The following is a 21,213-nucleotide window of genomic DNA, read 5'->3' on the forward strand; positions in this document are numbered from 1 at the left end:
TGCATTTTTAACAAAAACATTGTTTTGATAACCATTTGCACAAATATTGTGCCCTAAAAATCAGTAGCACCTTATTTGTATTCTACTGGTCATGTGCTTTCAGAAAATATATGGTTGGGGGGGGGGGGGGGGGTCTTTAACAAACTCTGAAAGCTGTAAGAGAAAAATAAAAAAAGCAATGTAAAAATTGCAAAAATGGACTGGCTACCTGAGTTTAAAAATAGAGCACAGGGCCTGGCAATGAAAGGGTTAAAAGTATCCTCTTAAATGTATATAAAAGTGCAGTATAAACATGATTTGCTTTGCTTTTTTCCTCCTTAAACACCTTTGGAGCAGCTTATCTTAGCCTCATAGGCATAGACAGTAGGTGCCTTACCAACCCCATGCATTTTGTCTAAATAAGCCATTTGTTTTATTTGGAACAGAACAACCTGGGTTTTTTGCAATAACAATGGTTAGGGTAAGGCCGCGTACAGACGAGCATACATGTACGATGAAACCGGTCCGCCGGACCGTTTTCACCGTACATGTATGCCCGGGGATTTCTGTATGGTGGCTGTACTCACCATCATACAGAAATCCGCGCGTAAACAATACGCGGGGCGTGTCTGCGCCGTCGCCGCGACGATGACGCGGCGACGTGGGCGGCCCTGCCAGTTAAATGCTTCCACGCATGCGTCGAAGTCATTCGACGCATGCGAGGGATGGCGGGCGCTCGGACATGTACGGTAGGTCTGTACAGACGACCGAACATGTCCGAGCGGGCAGGATTTCAGCAAGAAATATTTGCCCGCTGGGAAAAGGCCTGGCGGGCAAATGTTTGCTGGAATCCTGCCCGCTCGGGCCTACACACGACCGAACATGTCAGCAGACATGTTCGGTCGTCTGTACGGGGCCTAAGATTATCATCATAGTTTGCCATGATACAGTGAAGAAACAGAATGGCCGATTTGATATAAATCTACCTTTTTTATATAAAAAGTTGAAATGCATGATGTGCATACATACAAAAAAAACACACACACATACATTGTTTAGCAGGTTATGATAAGTTCAACTATAACCTATAATATGCACGCATTTAACTTGCAAACACAAATCACTACACACACACACATTTTACATGCACATTATTTGAATTGCAAACTGTCATCTTTCCTTTTGTAATAATGCTTATAATACAAACCTGATCATTAGGTCTATTTGCTTGCTCAAAAAATTATCCAACAAATTGCTGTTTTTTTTCTACCCACAATAAGTATTCTTTTCCCACTGGATATTATCTATCTAGAGTTTCACATTTTTGCGAAGTGAGGACAACTGCTGCTATAGATATAATGTTATTACCGATCTGAACACTGTGAAGAGATAGTAGACATCTGCTGCAGGAAGGCAGGCCAGCAATCAGGTCTGTTTTCCAACATACCGATGAATGGATGAGGAGGATTCCTGGAAAGAAACAAACAATAGATATCTAAGCCAATAAAAATTAAGCCGAGACCTAGAATTAAAGTAGCTGTTTACATTTTTAGATACCAGTGTAAGTGCCTATAGACACCTCACCATGACCACAGCTGTTATCAATAGCCATGGCAATAAGAGAGTGTATGTTAACAAGGTCTTGTATATGTGTAGCTTGCTTATGAATGCAACTGCCACTGACCATTTAACTGTCTGATGTAACTGTACGTTCTGCACTAAGCAAAGCTCCATATTCAGGACATGATCAAATAGTTATATTGTAAATGATTAAATCTGTGAGAGTCAATGTAGAAATCCTATGTCATATTAGCCACCCTACTGGGGTTGGAAAAATGTATGGGATTTTGAATGGCAATAGCCAAGACACTAATGGCCCGTACACACGATCTGATTATCGGACAAAAACGATCTTCCGAGGAAGAATCGTCCGATTTTCGGATCGTGTGTACACTACTTTCGAGAGTCGATCACAACAGTTCATCCGATATTATTAGATCGGACAAGCACGATAATTTTCCTCGTACGATACCAGATCTTACGATTTTCGTTTAGTCAGTATAGTTGTCGTCCGAAAATACAATACAAATACATTACAACACATGACATCACTTTCATTCTTTTTTTTTTTTTTCTGTCGTACGAGAATTTTCGTGGCGTTAGTAACCTAATCAATTTCTATTTTCAGATCGTGTGTACGGGCCATTAAGCTCCGTACACACGGCCCAAATGTCAGAAGACATTTGCCAGTACAAAAAACACTGGCCGACATTCTGCTCCTGTGTATGTTGGTCTGTCCAACAGAAGTCGACTTCTGTCAGATTGTGCATGCTGGAAAACCAGCAGCCGACTGACTTCCAATCAGCGCTCTCAGCCAATGGCAGAGCGTGCTGATCGGAGTGTTCTGGCAGCGGTCACTGTCCCCCTGTCAGAACACAACAGCTCAGCCGGGGAGATCGCTGAACTAACCTCACATGGTTAATACAGCGACTCCCAACCGGAGTTGTCAGTTTCTTTCATGCAACACAGTACAGAAACATTTTACCTCACAGTGTAAGGGTAACAGGAGACTGGCATTACACATTGTTTTTTTTTCTGTATTAATTTTCGTTTTATTAAACTTTAGGCATTAACAAGGTAAAACAAGGAAAAAGAAAGACAGACATTCTGACATATCAAAAAATAAATAGATAAATTATATATTATCCAGAAACAAAAGAAAAATGTGAGTACATTGATTTGAGCAATGTGAGCAAGTTATAGAATACTTGATGTTCACTTACTATTCCATTTTCCTTTAAATTATGGTTTAAACGAAAAATTCGAAAATAACATGCCTTACACTTGACAAAATAAAGATTTCAACCTGTGAAAAATTAAAGAAACTATCTCACATACCCTTAAGATTTTGCCTAAAACTAAAAATGTAATGTTCTAGACCAGTGGTCTTTAAACTTTGTAAATTAAAGGGCCAGTTTACCGTACTTTAGGGGGGCTGAACTGTGGTCAGAGGGAATAGAATTTTCTTCTGGCATTAGTGGGAATAAACAGTGCACCAGCTTTGTATTCAGGGGAGAAATAGTGCCCCAGTGTTGATGTCAGTGGGAGGAATAGCACCCAATTGTTGATGTCAGTGGGAGAAACAGCACCCCATTGTTGATGTCAGTGGGAGAAACAGCACCCCATTGTTGATGTCAGTGGGAGGAATAGCACCCCATTGTTGATGTCAGTGGCAGGAAATGTGCCCCATTGTGAGGAAAAGGGCCGCCTATGACCCCCAAGCTGCAGTTTGGTGACCCCTGTTCTAGACAAAAATTTAATCAAAACAAGTTACAGAAATACAAAAAAGGAACAAGCAAAACACCTATATAAAAAGGAGGGGGAAAAAAAATAAGGAAAATTAGGTCTCCATCATGGAACCATACTATTTCTTTCTTTAAGTAACTCAGGTCCTTAACGCTGAAGAAAAGCCAATGTAGAGAATGTAGGGAATATCTCTTGCCAAGTTAGCACAATACCAATCTGTAGTAAAATATGAGGTAACAATGGAACACACAAATTTTAAGGGTTTTGCCCGTTTGTCATAACAGTATTCTTCATCAATTCACATTCATTTTACTACCTATTTGCTGAAATGCCACAAACACAATAAATAAGAATTAAAAAAATATCTAATGTCATATTAGCCACCCTGCTATAAGCCTACAGAGGTTGGGAAAATGTATGGGATTTTGAATGCTGATAGCTGAGACACTTTATTTTCTTACTGCCTTGCATGCCACTGTTGTGGTCAGATGGATCTCTTGTGATCTTTTTAAATCTATATTTTTGTATGGTATAAAAAATTCAACCACACACAGTACAAATTTTTTTTTAATAAAAATGTAAAATGTTTCTACCCTGAGCAGACACAGCCTACAGCAACAGGTTAAAAAGTTAAAAGCCAATTCCAGTTTTATTTAAATTAAATAGATTCATTGAGTGCAATTAAAAAAAATAACTTTATGTATGTATATATATTTTATGGGTCTGCAAATCATATCCAGCTAAAAGTACAAAGTCCTTTCTTCCATGCAACAATCTACAGATAATACCATGCTGCAGCAGTAAAACACCCCCAACTGAGTCAGAGCTAGAGCTCTGCAAGTAACATGCTCATACTCCTTGCTGATTGGAGAGCTGTACATGTGACTCAGCGAGGGGTGTCAGACCACTGCAGTGACCGCTGTGCTCAGAGCTCACATCTGCAGATTGCTGACTGGGAAAAAAAGACTTTGTGCATTTGCTGGAGCGAATCTCCAGATGAAAAAAGTAGTCACTCAAACGTCACAAAGTCACGTATGCCACTACTATAGGAGTCCGAGTATACAATCCATTGTACTACCACCTTTTGTAGGTTAGAAAAGTGTAGGAGGTGTGGCCATGGCTGCCTATGCACGGAAGGAGATGGATAACGCTGGGAGCCATTTAATCTATTATTTTTATACAGGATTTATATAGCGCCAACATCAGGGAAGACAGTACAAGTACAATATAATTCAATACAGGAGGAATCAGAGGGCCCTGCTCGTTAGAGCCAACATTCTAGAAGGGAGGGGCAAGTGGAACAAAGGGTTATAGCTTTGGGGGATGATTAGATGAAAATACAGTTGCTAGGTGTGTGTAGGATAGGTTTCTCTAAAGAGAAGGGTTTTTAGGGATTGTCTAAAAGCTAATAGAGTAGGAGATAATCAGATTGGGGTAAGGAGTTCCATAGGCTTGGAGAGGCACTGGAAAAGTCCTGGAGGCGAGCATGGGAGGAGGTGATGAGAAAGCTAGAGAGCCGGAAGTCTTGCGAATTACGAAGAGAACGATAAGGTTGGTATTTTGAGACTAGGTCAGTGATATAGCTGGGGGCAGAGTTTTGGGTGGCTTTGTAGGTAGTCGATAGTATTTTGAATTTAATTTGTTGGGTGAGCAGAAGCCAGTGGAGGGATTGACAGAGAGGAGTAGCAGACACAGAGCGATTAGTAAGGTGGGTGAGTCTGGCAGCAGCATTCATGATGGATTTAAGGTGGGGATAGAGTATGTAGGGGTAAGCCAATGATGAGGGAGTTGCAGTAATCGAGGAGAGAGATGACTAGGGAGTGAATTAAGAGCTTTGTGGTGTCATTGGTTAGAAAGGGGCGTATTTTGGAGATGTTGCGGAGGTTGAGACGGCAAAATTTGGACAGTGATTGGCCGTGGGGTTTAAAGGAGAGTTCAGAGTCCAGGAGTACTCCTAGAACCTTGGCATGCGGGGATGGGATGATAGTTGTGCCATCGATTTTAACAGAGAGATCAGGGGGAGAGGCACATGGGGGAGGAAAAATTATAAGTTCGGTTTTGGATAAATTAAGTTTTAGGAAGTGGTGTGACATCCAGACTGATATATCCCACAGTAAATTAGTGATACGCGAGGAGAATGATAGAGTGAGTTGAGGGGCAAAAAAATAGATTTGAGTGTGGGGGCGTGGCTTGTACACGATCAAGATGGCCGACTGAGCAGACAGCTCTGACAGGAATCCGGGGATATATCGGCAATACGATCGATTTGTCAGCAGCCATCACAGGGTACACTTATAGAGTGGAAGTCACCCGATGCTGTCCCGCAAACGGAATAAGGAAAGACGCCCTAAGAAGCTCACTGAATTCCTTGACATGCCAGTCACGGCGGAGAAACAGACACAAGATAATGCCGACGGACCTGAGGTACAGCCGTCCTCGTCATATACTGATCTCCCGGATGATTATCCGGACCCCTGGGACTCTATGCCTGCTACAATACACACTGGGATCTCTCCCCCACACAGCCCATCCTCCCAAAGCCTGGCTAAAACGCGGATGAGGATTGACTCCACCGATCAGGCCTCGGTCACGCATGTGACGTCGCCCCGCCAGGACAAGGTAGGCCTCAATATGGTGTCCTCTATTGCTAGTTATCCTACTTCAGGCCAACCGGTCCTGGACACGACCATGAAGGACATGCTCCTCTCTCTCCAATCATCGCTTATGGTGAATTTTTCAGTTATGATTAATAACTTTTCTGCAGAAATGAAGGGGCTGGTGGAGAGGGTCCATCATGTGGAGCACAAAATGGACGAGTATACGACTACTGTGAACGATTTGGTGGATGCATACAAAGACCAAGTGGAACACACAGATTGGATGCGTGCAAAAATCGCAGACCTGGAAGATCGATCAAGGAGAAATAACCTTAAATTGAGAGGAGTCCCTGAGTCCATCACCCCAGCTGAATTGCAAACATTTGCAGGTGATATGATAGCGACGTTGCTGCCAGAGGTGTCTCCGATTGAACGAATGATTGATCGCATCCACCGCATCCATAAGCTCAAACAATTGGAAGCATCTATACCTCGAGATGTTCTCATGAAGATCCATTTTTTTCCCACAAAGGAAAAATTATTGGCAAAGGCTAGATCCCAGCCGGAGCTTCCTGCACCATACAAGGAGATCCATGTGTACGCAGATCTGTCACAGTACACTCTAAATATGAGGAGACATCTGAAATTGACTACCAAAGCTTTGAACAACCATAACATTTTGTATAAATGGAGACATCCCACCACACTGGTGATTACCAACAATGGGACGACTACCGTCATTTCCAGGCCTTAAGATGGACTACGACTGCTTCATTCATGGGGCATAATCCCTGAGCTATCTAGTGAAGAGAGGAAAGCTATGGAGGGGGCACGCTTCGGGAAAATCAAGCGCCCGGAGTACAGTATCCCTAATAGACGCTGAAAACAATGGAACACTATTCTTTTTTCCATTGCAACGTCATCCCTTCGATTTCTGTCCTGCATAGTTTTACTTTTTGGACACTACCCCCACATATTGTCGGTTCGATTGTTATACCCGACACTTGTCGTTTATACTACATTTGGTTTAGCATTGATTGCTATCCCACAGCTGTGGGATAGAGTTTTGTTCGTTCGTATCCTGTGAACGTACCCTGCATTTGGAGTACAGTATTCTGAGCTCTATTTTAATTGACCGTATTATTGTTTAATTTTTTTACTTTTTCTTGTTATTTTGTTAATACTTCAAGTGAATAGTGCCAAGTCCATATTTTCCTCACCAGGACTGCCTGATTCCAGAGAATACCGATGAATTCCACCATCTATCCAAGTGCCAAAAACTTTCTTGGTCAGTGAGTATTGTCTCATATCACCCACCACAGGGACCTATACACCTTTACAATGTCCATTAACTTTCTCTCGATTAATGTGAAAGGACTAAACCACCCGGCTAAACGAGTTTCCCCGTGGAAAACTGCTATCTCCCACAGCTGCGATGTCCTTTGAGTGCAGGAAACGCACTTTGCCCATGGGGCAACCCCACAATGCCATCATAAATCTTTTCCGCATGTTTTTAAAGCTGACTTTTTTAAGAAGCAACGGGGAGTCTTGATTGCCATTCGTGACACTTTGTCCTTCCAGCTGCTGTCATGTACAGTAGACCCTGGTGGAAGGTTTGTTGTTATCTTAGTATGCACGTTGGACAATGTCACATACACCCTAGCAAATGTGTATGCCCCAAATCACAGACAAATGCAATTTCATAAATCCGTATTGAAGAAAAATCAGGGAATTACAGAAAGGTCACCTGCTAGTGTGTAGGGACTTTAATTTAGTACCCAATGTTGCTATTGATTCATCTTCCAGCCCTAAAAGGATGACGTCTCCACTAACATCTTTTCTTACAGGGAATGATCTGTTTGATAAATGGCGGTGTTGTCACGCGACTGGGAGGGACTATATGTACCTTTCCCTGCGCTACAACACCTATTCCAGAATTGATTTATTTGTATCAGACAAATGGTTATTGCAGAATGTACTGGAATCTCGCATTCACACTATCACCTGGTCGGATCAAGCCCCCATTAGTATTAAATTGGCTAATAACACCTCTAAGCAAAATTCATATATATGGCGTATTAACAACTATTTAATGCAAAATCCAGATAATGCAATATTTCTTACCCAAAAATTAGCAGATTTTTTCTCAAACAATATGGGATCTGTATCCGACCCGGCGGTATTGTGGAATGCTCATAAATCTTATATGCGTGGGTTCTTTATCCAGCTCGGATCACGAGCAAAGAAAAAGCGAATTCAGAAAATGGAAGAACTGACAGCCAAAACAGCAGATACAGATTTTAAAAATAAGGCTAATCCGTCACCTAGAGAGAAGATAGTCACCGCTCCAATTAGGTATGTGCATGAATCCGTATCCTCTCAGAGAAACCCAGGCGCCGGCAATGCAAGAAGCAATTGTAGAAAGAAATGTTTTGACAGCCGCACTCGGGAAAAACCTTCTCGGTTGCCTTTTATTGATAAAAGTGTTCAAACACCACACATTACAGCAAAGACAGGGGCATACAGCTGACGTTTCACACTACAATCAGTGCTTACTCATAGCTAGCATGTAAGAAAATGCACACAAAATATATAGTATCAAACAAAACACCATGTGATCAACATCAACCAATAATACAGACTTCCCAATTGAATGAGAATCCATTGTGTATCTGTTGATTGGATACCACTTATGGGTGTGGACACACTTGAAAACCATACTACACCAGCTTAACCTTTTGAAACAAAAGGACTGTGAACTAGATATGAAAAAGAAAGGAAAAATCCTTTTAATGTGTGCATGGAAGGTGAATGGACCACTTGTGGGTGTGGACACACTTGGAAACCATACTACACCAGCTTAACCTTTTGAAACAAAGGACTGTGAACTAGATGTGAAACACACAATGAAGGTAAGGTCTACAGGATTGGATATATCAGTTTGTAAATGGATAGAAAACTGGCTGAAAGACAGAATTCAGAGAGTCGTGGTTAATGATTCTTACTCTGAATGGTCCAAGGTTATCAGTGGTGTACCCCAAGGTTCAGTGCTGGGACCCTTACTTTTCAATATATTTATAAATGATATTGGGTCTGAGATCAAAAGTAACATTTCTGTCTTTGCAGATGACATCAAGCTATGCAGTGGAATAACATCCTTGCAGGATGTCTCCAATTTACAAGCTGACCTCAATGCTCTGTCTAATTGGGCGACTAAGTGGCAGATGAGGTTTAATGTAGATAAATGTAAAGTTATGCACTTGGGGGCTAAGAATATGCATGCATCATACATACTAGGGGGAGTACAACTGGGGGGATCTGTAGTGGAGAAGGATCTGGGGGTTTTAGTTGATCATAAGCTCAATAATGGCATGCAATACCAAGCTGCGGTTTCCAAAGCGAGCAAAGTCCTTTCTTGTATTAAGAGAGGTATGGACTCCAGAGACAGAGATATAATTTTGCCCCTGTACAAATCATTAGTAAGACCTCATCTGGAATATGCAGTTCAGTTTTGGGCACCAGTTCTCAAAAAGGACATCGGAGAACTGGAGAAAGTGCAGAGAAGGGCAACCAAACTGATAAGAGGCATGGAGGAGCTCAGCTATGAGGAAAGATTAGAGGAACTGAATTTATTCACTCTTGAGAAGAGGAGAATAAGGGGGGATATGATCAACATGTACAAATATATAAGAGGTCCATACAGTGAACTTGGTGTTGAGTTATTCACTTTACGGTCAACACTGAGGACAAGGGGGCACTCTTTACGTCTAGAGGAAAAGAGATTTCACCTCCAAATACGGAAAGGTTTTTTCACAGTAAGAGCTGTGAAAATGTGGAACAGACTCCCTCCAGAGGTGGTTCTGGCCAGCTCAGTAGATTGCTTTAAGAAAGGCCTGGATTCTTTCCAAAATGTACAGAATATAACTGAGTACTAAGATTTGTAGGTAAAGTTGATCCAGGGTAAATCCGATTGCCTCTCGGGGGATCAGGAAGGAATTTTTTCCCCTGCTGTAGCAAATTGGATCATGCTCTGCTGGTTTTTTTGCCTTCCTCTGGATCAACTGTGGGTATGGAGTTGGGTGTATAGGATTTTACTGTGTTTTTTATTTTGTTTTTTTATTTTTTGTGGTTGAACTGGATGGACTTGTGTCTTTTTTCAACCTGACTAACTATGTAACTATGTAACTATGTTAACATTCTCCCCGAACTGATCCACAGAGACCAAACTGGTTTCACGAAAGGACGTAAAACTTGCGACGCTACCAGACAGCTGATAAATGTTATACATAATCTGCTTTGGGAAAAGGACCTACAGTGTTCTTTTACGGATGACAAATGGCACACTGCTTGCAAAGCCAATCAGCTTCTAAATGCCCCTCCCTGAGGGAACTATCGGTCAAAATTACCCTGCGTTGGTATCTTACACCTATGGTACTATCCAAATTTAATTCCCAAACCTCTAATACATGTTGGAGACTTTTTAATGCCAAAGGGGACATGTTACATATCTTATGGAGTTGCCCCAAACTTACCGCCTATTGGGCTAATATTTTCCATATAATTTCTGACATGACGCAGACGCAGGTAACGCTTGACGCAGCCTTAGCTCTACTGTCTCTGGGGATTGACAACTTCCCAGCCAACCTCCGGAGAACTATCACTCACTTCTTGGCGGCTAGACTGTCGATCACGAGAAAGTGGAAGGACTCTAATCCGCCATCTGCCAGTGACGCTATTGACTTGACCAACCTTCACAACACATGAGAGGATTTTAGCATCATCCCTGGGTTCTTTGCATACATACACAAACCACTGGGATCCCTGGAATCTCTGGTATGATAACTTGGCATAATTCACTTCAGTTTATTTGATTTTAGGATGGTTGACCCTCTTTGAGGTGGAGGACAACTCCCAGACAATATGAGTCCCCTCGGGGGTGTTTGGGAGGATTGAGTCCTCCAGATTTAATGTTATTATTACAATTTTGAATTTACTCTACAATTCTCTAGGCAATTCTTTACCGTATATGAGCAAATGTTTGCTACGTTTACCTTATCTACCTAGGCAATTCTTAACCGTATATGAACGAATGTTTGCCGTTTTTACTTTATCTACCTGGGACTTTGTCTCTGTATTCACAAATGTATACTGTGTCACCTCATGTACGATGTTTCGCACTGTCTTGTTATCTAATATTGTATAATTTTTTTAAATTATTAATAAAAATCTATTGAAATAAAAAAAAAATAGATTTGAGTGTTTTCAGCGTAGAGATGGTATTGGAAGCCATGGGAAGCTGACCCAGGGAGGAAGTGTAAATTGAAAATAGGAGGAATCCAAGAGCAGAACCTTGGGGGGCTCCAACAGAGAAAGGGAGAGGAGAGGAGGAAGTAGAATTGTAAGTAGCGCTAAAAGTGCGGTTGGATAAGTAGGTAGAGAACCAGTGAAGAGTACAGTCACGTAGACCAAAGGCGTTGTGGAGTTTTTTTAAGGAGGGGGTGGTCAACCATATCAAAGGCAGCAGAGAGGTCCAGGAGTAGGAGTACAGAATAGTGTCCCTTAGTTTTGGCTGTTAGTAGATCGTTTGTTAGTTTTAGGAGAGCCATTATAGGCAAGGTGGACGCTCAGTTGTAGACTAGAGTTAGAACAATGGATAGACATTCACAGAAAACCACACAGCCAGGGAAAAATGGGAAATGCAAGTTGTTATTATTGAAGGACTGGAAAACAGATGGTAAGGCTGGAGTTGAGCTCCATTACATATAATGCAATTCCTCCCAAGTGTGTTCTGCCCCATAAATAACTTAACACTAATGCCCTGTACACACGATAGGTTAGTCTGATGAAAACGATCAGATGGATTTTTCCATCAGTTATCCGATGAAGCAGACTCAAATACAGATAAAAACAGCGTGTAGCAAACGAATAGGTAAAAGCCGGCCGGCTTGAGGAGCCCTCCTCCTTGGCGTGGTGACATCACTGACGCAGCCTCCCAGACGCGTTTCGTCACTAATGGACGTTATCAATGGGGACGTTATCATCCATTAGTGACGAAACACGTCTGGGAGGCTGCGTCAGTGATGTCACCACGCCAAGGAGGAGGGCTCCTTAAGCCGGCCGGCTTTTACCTATTCGTTTGCTACACACTGTTTTTATCTGTATTTGTGTAAGTACAGTATTGTTTTAAATAAATCTTTATACCCTGCGGTATCACGCTATTGCGTCCCTCTCTATCTCCCGATACATGTATTGTGGACCGCTTGACTGCTGCCGTTTTGCTGATGGGTTGCAATTGCGGGTGAACCGCAATCCTTTACCACTAACACCTGAGCCTGGGATCCTGCCGTTAATAACGAAGTGTCTTAACCAAGTGTCCAGGGGATTGAAAGGCCGTGGCTGGGCTATAGCCAACTGTGTTAAAGGCTTGCCATCTGGTAAGCTGCTTATGCTTATGGTGGAGGGATTGCACAGATCGCATGCATGTCACCTGGTGGTTTGTAGTTCTGACCAGTCACTGTTTCAACATACAAATCAACTCTGAAGGCTCCACCTGAAATATTTGATTGATGCTACACAGGATTGAATCATTCCTCCATCTGCTGAATATTATAGACTTTTTAATTTTGGGCGCGGCTTTTTCTATATTGTATATATGTGCTTTGTATTGCTTAAAAGGGTTGTAAAAGTACAATTTATTTTCCTAAATAGCTTCCTTTACCTTAGTGCAGTTCTCCTTCACTTACTTCATCCTTCGATTTTGCTTTTAATTGTCCTTATTTCTTCTGAGAAATCCTCACTTCCTGTTCTTCTGTCTGTAGCTCCACACAGTAATGCGAGGCTTTCTCCCTGGTGTGGAGTGTCGTGCTCGCCCCCTTCCTTGGACTACAGGAGAGTCAGGACGCCCACAAACACACAGCTCCTTTCTCTATCTGCAACGCAGAGAGTGTCCTGACTCTGCTGTAGTCCAAGGGAGAGGGCAAGCATGACACTCCACACCAGGGAGAAAGCCTTGCATTACTGTGTGGAGTTACAGACAGAAGAACAGGAAGTGAGGATTTCTCAAAAGAAATAAGGACATTTAAAAGCAAAATCGAAGGATGAGGTAAGTGAAGGAGGACTGCACTAAGGTACAGGAAGCTATTTAGGAAAAAAACATTGTACCTTTACAACCCCTTTAAATATTTCATCAATAATCTAAAATATATGCTTTATAATTTTTTTCCCATTGTCTACTAGCGACAAAAGGACATACCATATATATCAGTGCTTAGTCATAAAGGGGTTAAACTGAAAGCAGTATTGGGTCAAAAGCACAAGCTCTCCAGCTGAATGCATCAGTTAGGCCGGGTACTAACGAGCAAACATGTACGATGAAAGCGGTCCGTCGGACCGTTTTCACCGTACATGCCTGCCAGAGGGCTTCTGTACGATGGTTGTACTAACCATCGTACAGAAGTCCGCGCGTAAACACTACGCGGGTCGTGTCCACGTCGTCGCCGCGGCGACGTGGGCGGGCCTGCCATTTAAAGGCTTCCACGCATGCGTCGAAGTCATTCGACGCATGCGAGGGACGGCGGGCGCTCGGACATGTACGGTAGGTCTGTACTGACGACCGTACATGTCCGAGCGGGCAGGATTCCAGCGGACGGTTTTAAAACACGTCCAGGAATATTTGTCTGCTGGGAAAAGGCCCGGCGGGCAAATGTTTGCTGAAATTCGGCCCGCTCGCGCCTACACACGACCGAACATGTATGCTGAAACTGGCCCGCGGACCAGTTTCAGCATACATGTTTGGTCGTGTGAACGGGGCCTTACAGAGAGGAAAAACACACGTAACACTGGCAGGGATGCTTAAAATGATCAACTTTTATTTATTCATGTAACACCTTTATTCCAAAAGGAAAAAAACGGTTTGCTGTAACCGATTACAAAGTGTGAGCTGGACGAGCAGATTTTCCGATAGGAACTTTTTCCATCTGAAAAATAGAGAACCTGCTCTCAATCTTTTGTTGGCGTAAATTCCGAAAGCAAAAGTCAGATGGAGCCTACACACGGTTGGAATTTCCGACCAAAAGCTCACATCTGACTTTTCTTGTCGGAATTTCCGATCGTGTGTACGCGGCATTGGAAAATAAAACGGATACAGCCACCACATCTAAGCGTTGGTAAGCTGCAAAAATTTTACATTTTTGGTTTTTTAATACCGATTGAAACTGAACTGAATGAAACTGAAAAAGCATACACAAGCAAACAATTGAACAACAGCTAAATACTGTAGTCAGTCTCAGTAAAATGGCTGCCAGTTCTTATGGGCCAAATCAGACAGCAATCACTTGGCTGGAGCTGCAAAGATAGCAAGCTTTTAACTGCATGGCACAGGGATAATTTAGTAGGCGAGTCAGTCTCTTTGTCCAGCAGATAAAGCATTTCACATGGAAAAATGGGACTATGCTGTGCAGCGAAAAAAATAAAAAAAATAAAGCAGCAAGGAAACAGGATGTTACACTTGATTAGCGACTTAAGTTAATGGCAGACCTTCTAGTTATGTGCTGTAAATTGGGACAAAGGTTTGTTTACTGTCATGCTTGACTTCAGAAGGCTTCAGGACACACTGAGCTAGTCTGCAATTCATTTTACCTTTATTCTTTACAGAGGTAATGTACATAAAGCTGAAGTGAATTGATTGTGGCCTCAGGCTGTGATAAACACGTAATAACCTTGAAGAGGCAACGCTGGCAGAAATTCCAGTTTTAGCTAATTTCATTTTTTTGCTGAATACATGTTCTCATAGTACACATCTGACAAGAGAGGATGCTGCAGAGAAAGGTGCACTACCCCAGCTCCTCTTTGTGTCTGCTTTCAGTTTGTTGACTCTTTCGTGCAGCCTGCGCCAGCAAAGTCTCCGATGAGGTTTGCATATTGTATGGGGGCTGTAACATTGCCTACTTCTATACTATGTTACTTTGGCAAAGCTTCAGACCGATATTGTGCATCTCCATGTATTGTGCCACCTTTTTTTACAATATATTATCAAGCAGGGCAGTGAGAATGCCTTTTGTAAGCAACCCGTTTTGCTTAGCCTATATACAATACCTGTCCCTGAGAATGTGTTTCCAGCACGACGGCATCGCGCTGATTCTCGGCGACATGGTGCCGACATCTCGCACTCGCTGGAATAAAAAAAGCACATTCCAGCGAGCGCGTCATAGAAGCGACGGGGATCCGACTTGGATTCCCGCCAATTCTAGCCGTGGCGTTTGGTATGAATCATGAGGGGGAACTCCACGCCAAATTTAAAAAAAAAAAAAAAAGCTGCATGGGTTCCCCCCCAGGGGCATACCAGGCCCTTAGGTTTGGTATGGATTGTAAAGAGAACCCCCTACGCCGAAAAAACATTATGGGGGTCCCCCCACAATCCATAACAGACCGTATACAAGCACGCCGCCCGGACTGTCAGGAAAGGAGGGGGGACGAGTGAGCGCCCCCCCCCCTCCTGAGCCGTACCAGGCCGCATGCCCTCAACATGGGGGGGTTGGGTGCTCTGGGGAAGGGGGGCGCCCTACGGCCCCCCCACCCCAAAGTACCCTGTCCCCATGTTAAGGACAGGGCCTCTTCCTGACAACCCTGGCCGTTGGTTGTCGGGGTCTGCAGGCGGGGGGCTTATCGGAATCTGGGAGCTCCCTTTAATAAGGGGGCCCCCAGATACCGGCCCACCACCCTAGGTTTATGAATATGGGGTACATCGTACACCTACCCATTCACCTGGAGGAAAAGTGTAAAAGAAAATAAACGCACAACACAGGGTTTTAAAATAATTTATTAGTCAGCTCCGGGGGTCTTCTCTGCTCTCTGGGGGGGTCTTCTCCACTCTCCGGGGGGTCTTCGTCCATCTTCTCCGCTGTCATCTTGGCGCTCCCCGGTTCTTCTCCCGCTCGCTCTCCGGGGACCTTCTTCGGGGCTGGCCGCCGCTATCTTCTTTTTAGCTCTATTACTAGCGGCGGCGCAGCCCGCTCTTCTTTGCCATCTTCTGCCTTCTTTTCTTCCGATGTTGACGCGACGCTTCTTCCCGCTGTAATGCTGGGTGCGCAGCTCGCTCCGATTTATATAGGCCTCTTATGGCGTCACAGTCCCATCATGCTCCGGGACCCCAGACCAATTTTTAGTTTTCAGCGCTGTCGCACTTTGAATGACAATTGCGCCGGTCGTGCAACGTGGCTGCCAAACAAAATCGACGTCCTTTTTTTCCCCACAAATAGAGCTTTCGTTTAGTGGTATTTGACCACCACTGTGGCTTTTATTTTTTGCGTTTTTTTTTTTTTAATTTTCCTCAGTTTAGGCCGATATGTATTCTTCTACATATTTTTGAGGGGATGTGGCCTGGTACTGCGGCCTGCCAGGTTGTGTGCTTGGATAAAGGTCTAGTATGGATTGGTGCGGGGTTCCCCTTAAAATCCATACCAGACCTGAAGGGCCTTATTTGGAATTTGGGGCAGGACCCAGGTCCCCAAACACTTTTTATGACAATAACTTGCATAGTAACCTTTAAAAATAGCACTTTTGATTTCTCCCATAGACTTTTAAAGGGAGTTCCGCAGCTTTTCGAATTAGCCGCGAACACCCACAATTGTTCGCTGTTCGGCGAACGGGCGAACAGACAATGTTCGAGTCGAACTCATGTTCGACTCAAACAGATAGCCCATCTCTACTCACATACAATAACATGTTTAAGATTAGCACATATTGATGCTGCCCTTGCTATAGTAACAGCCCTGTAGTTTTTTTCAACACTCTAGAACTCATGCTTGTCATTAATATTGTGCAATCTTTCACAGATGGTATCAGGCATAGTAAAATTCACAGGCAGCAGCCAGTCACTTTGTTGCGTTCAGGGCCACTACAAAAAGTCTGACACTCCTTAAAGTGTAACTACAGGGTTAATGACAACAGGCATGTTGATTTGCTATAGCAATTGCAGCATTAGTAAATGCCAAGTTCAAATATTTTACGTATGTGACCATTCTAAAAACTTTCAACTTGATGGCAGTAGGTTTGATGTACTAAAAGGCAAATACTGTAGACTGTGCAGTTGCACTATGCAAAGGAATTTGCTACAAAGCTTAGTAAATCAGATGAAGCTTCACTTTGCAAAGAATATCCAATCACATGAAAGGAAAAAAAAAAAAAAAAAAACACAAACAGCATTTTTGCATGCAGATGATTGGATGATAACAGTCAGCAGAGCTTCTCCTCATTTACCAAATTCTGGAGCAAATTCCCTTGCAGACTGCAACCGCACTTGCAAAAAGTAAACAGTCTAATCGCTCCCAGGGTCTCTTGTTTAACTACAGGTACACATTAAAAGCATAACGAAGTGACAGATTTAAAAAAATAAAAATGTGGGCTTTTTAATAAAGAAAGCCAAACACTGCTGTATGTTCGTTAGCAGCCTGTGCACAACTTAATGGTTCCATGCCAGCTTTGTTTCATGGTAATCTATACAACATTAAAAAAAAAATTGTTGCCGTCTCTTAAAAATGACATGCAAAATGATGAGATTAGGCTTAAACGATTCACATGAAAGTTTCTTATAGGAACAATGATGTGTACTTTTCTAAAAGCATTTTATAGGTTCGCATTGTTTTGGCCTACTGGCTGAATCCCATTCAACTTTCTTTGTGAACATGACTCATAGGATCAGAAAACATTCTTATACAGTATGCAGCAAGGATCTATATGCACTCTACAACAGAAAAAAAAAATGTTAGGACTGTGTGGTAGAACAATTAAAAATAGTACTGTCACTAGTAAAGCGTTTTGTTGCAAACCTCTTTGCCAAACCTGTGAATTATACACATATTTCTCTAAACCATTTAAAAATGACCTTCAGCTTTGTGTGCCATTGAAGCGAGCCTTATGCCGCGTACACACGACCGTTTTTGGGGATGTAAAAAATTAAATTTTTAATGGTCTAGAAAAAACAACGTTTTTTTCAACCCGATTATTGTTAAACCGGCCTTGCCTACACACGATCGTGAAAAAAAAAATGCTCTAGCAAAGCGCGGTGACGTACAACACGTACGACGGCACTATAAGGGGAAGTTCTATTCGGATAGCGCCACCCTTGGGGCTGCTTTTGCTGATTTTGTGTTAGTAAAAGACGATTCGCGTTTTTCAGTCTGTTACAGCGTGATGAATGTGCTATCTCCATTACAAACGCTAGTTTTACCAGAACGAGTGCTCCCATCTCATAACTTGCTTCTGAGCATGCACGTTTTTTTCACGTCGTTAAAGCCCACACACGACCATTTTTTACGATGTTAAAAACGGCCACGTTAAAAACGACGTGAAAAATTAGAGCATGTTCTAAATTTTTAATGCCCATTTTTTTACGTCGTGAAAAATGCTCTGGAACCCACACACGAAAAACAGTTGTGTGTACGCGGCATCTGAAGATATATACAGCAGTATATAAGGGGTAGTAAAATAATTAGATTTTTTTTTTTTTTCGTTTACATGTTAGCATACACTTATAACCACTATTTAAACCTACATAAGATTTCTTACCAAAATGCACCAATCCTGTGGTGCTGTGTTCCTTTTTTTACACATCTTACTGGCCCTTGAACAAAACGAAGGATCCTCACAGTTCAGTTAGAACTGATTCAGTAAGAATGTTGTATAGCACAACATCCTTTTCATCTATCCTCCATGTTGGACATGGAAACAACTGCATATGTGTACAACATACTGAAGCCAAGATTGTCGGCCCCAAATTGACACCTAGCTGTTCTACGGTGTCTTCAGGCAAAAAGCTAGGGAAGGCCTAGAATAATGATCACAGATGATGGGGCTAAGAGGAAGGAACACTTCAAAAATGGTTCAAATCTCACAGTTTAAGAAGAAAAAAACAAGTGCAATACAGTAAAACCTTGGATTGCGAGCATAATTCGTTCCAGAAACATGCTTGTCATTCCAAAGAACTTGTATATCAAAGCGAATTTCCCCATAAGAAATAATGAAAACTCAGATGATGCGTTCCACAACCATTTATCCATAAGTACTTCAGTTTATAGTCCATATAAAAACACTATAGCAATGTGGTAAGTTGTGTAACCATAAAATGTCCTTCCACAAATGGTAGCTTCCACAAGGGAATTAGAAGGAAAATCCAGCAGCAGCTACAGAGTATAAAAGAGAAGAGAGGCACCTCTAAGTGTAGCAATATGGTTACATTTAATGAAGGTAAGACATTTAGCAACTCAGATGGTTGATGATTCAAAGAGGCACATCTCAGTATGCAGGGATCTGGGGTAAATCTGTCCACTTAGACCAGGGATGTCCAACCTTTTAAAGCATGAGGGCCACTTAAGCGACTTTGTAACCGGTCGCGGGCCACAATAAACAGAGTAGGCAGATGGCAGGTCCGTGTCTGCTCTGCTAATTTTTATTTTTTTGGATTGGATCGAATTAGAGGTAGGACACAAGTCGGTTTACATCTGCCACTCCTTATAGGTGAATGAAGGGTCCAGTTGGGTGGGACTGACAGGGGCCCAAGGCTGCTTTCACACTGATGCGCTGCGGTTGGGCCCCTGTCAACCTTTGGCTTTCCTGCACTTTGCAATAGACTTCTATTCTGCAGGTTTGGTGCACTTTCAGAAAGCTCACCAAACTTGCAGGTAATAACAGAAGTCTATGACTCAGTGCAGGTAACCCACAGGTACGCTGCACTGCATCTGTGGATCAGTTTGAAAGGAGCCCATTAACCACTGCATAACACATATGCCCATATATACACTGTGATTTTAGTAACAAACTGACCTTTTAACAAACTGGCCTCGTCAGAAGGCTCCGCGGGCCACTGGTTGGGCACCCCTGACGTAGACCATCCCCCGCACCACCGGCTATCACCGCTGTCAGGCTGCAATCGTGACCGGGAAGACTATCCGGCAGTAGAGCGATCTTAAAGCGAGGCTTGAACCACTCATGGAGCGCAGCGTGAAAGGGATGATGTTGATGGTGGTGAGGAGGACAGTCTTTCTGGACAGCTTTTTCCCCGGATGCCTTCATACTTAGATTTGCCTGTTTTAATCACAAACCATGTGAGTTGCTAAATGTTGTACCTTCATTAAATGCAACCATATTGCTACACTTAGAGGCTCCTCTCTTTTATACTCTGTTGTGACATGACGCTACTCTTATATCAAGACATTGCTTGCATATCAAGTCAAAGTTTATGAAAAATGTTTGCTTGTCTTGCAAAACGCTCTCAAACCAAGTCACTCTCAAACCAAGGTTTTACTGTTTTATTAAAGTGTTTGAAAGGTGAGCTCACATTCTTCCCAGTTTTGCTAAACGTTTTCTACAGTTTTTCCCAATAGGTCGTTGACATTTTTTATTTTGGTTGGCCTTTATTGACAGACCCAAAATATAATTTGATTTTTTTTCATTACAATACAGATCTTCCACTGAGAAAAGGTGCTCTTGTCCACCCATCCAAGATTCAGTGAATTGATAAACTTACCAGATCTTGTAAATGCTTTTCTGTATGTGATCCTTGCTTTTCTCTGCAGTCTTTGCTTCACGGTGAAGCAGTCGCCAAATGCATTTGACCAATCCCTGGACATTTCTGTAACAATAAATAAATTATATATACACAAAAAAAATTGCTTGGTCTACATAGCTTTTTTCCTCAGATAGACAAGACTTTTTTTGTAATTTATTGAGTTGGGTCAAAAAGAAAAGAAAAACCACTAACTTTCTAATGACTCCCGCCCCCCAAGGGTCAATATTATAAAAGTAAGAGTAATCCTAGACACCCCCCCCCCACCACCTTACAACTGTAACATATTAAAGTCATATCAGGGTGACAAGGCCCAAGAACAACAGCTCTTTTTCAGTCTAGAACACCATGAAAATCGTTAAAAACTGAATACATGTTAGTCTGAACGGATCCAAAATCCAAACTATACTTAGGCCACACTTAAAAAAGATCACAGATGTAATGGAATAAGGTTGCTGCTGGGGGGGAAAAAAGGGGAATGCTTGTGGGAAACAAAACAGAAAAGATCATTCTACCACAGGTTATGTACATTTCAAACTTACTTTGCGGAAGGGAAGAGGTTCAGAATCCCATTGAAGACATAGGTGAAGTCTGCATGTTTCTGCTCTACCAGTGTCACCAAGGCTTCACAACATGCTGTCCTCACAACCACATCATCACAGCAGCATTTTTCCCAGAGAACATTTAGGGCAGGAGTCTGCAATTGGATAGAATAAAAAACAATCACATATCTGAACTGTCAATGTATATGAATAATCGTTCTTGCAGACT

General features: G+C 42.4%; 1 protein-coding gene across 1 annotated transcript in view; it reads right to left on the reverse strand.

The window, feature by feature from the left end:
- The window catches only part of FOCAD (focadhesin), a 268,287-nt gene that overhangs the window by 219,607 nt on the left and 27,467 nt on the right, over positions 1-21,213 (reverse strand). The window contains exons 4-6 of the mRNA XM_040359573.1: positions 20,985-21,139; positions 20,404-20,508; positions 1,348-1,449 (exon numbers count right to left, since the gene is read on the reverse strand). Coding sequence (XP_040215507.1) covers positions 1,348-1,449; positions 20,404-20,508; positions 20,985-21,139 — 362 coding nt within the window. The remainder of the gene's footprint in view (positions 1-1,347; positions 1,450-20,403; positions 20,509-20,984; positions 21,140-21,213) is intronic.

This window comes from Rana temporaria, chromosome 1 (assembly GCF_905171775.1).
Source record: "Rana temporaria chromosome 1, aRanTem1.1, whole genome shotgun sequence".
In the NCBI taxonomy this organism is placed as follows: Eukaryota; Metazoa; Chordata; class Amphibia; order Anura; family Ranidae; genus Rana; species Rana temporaria.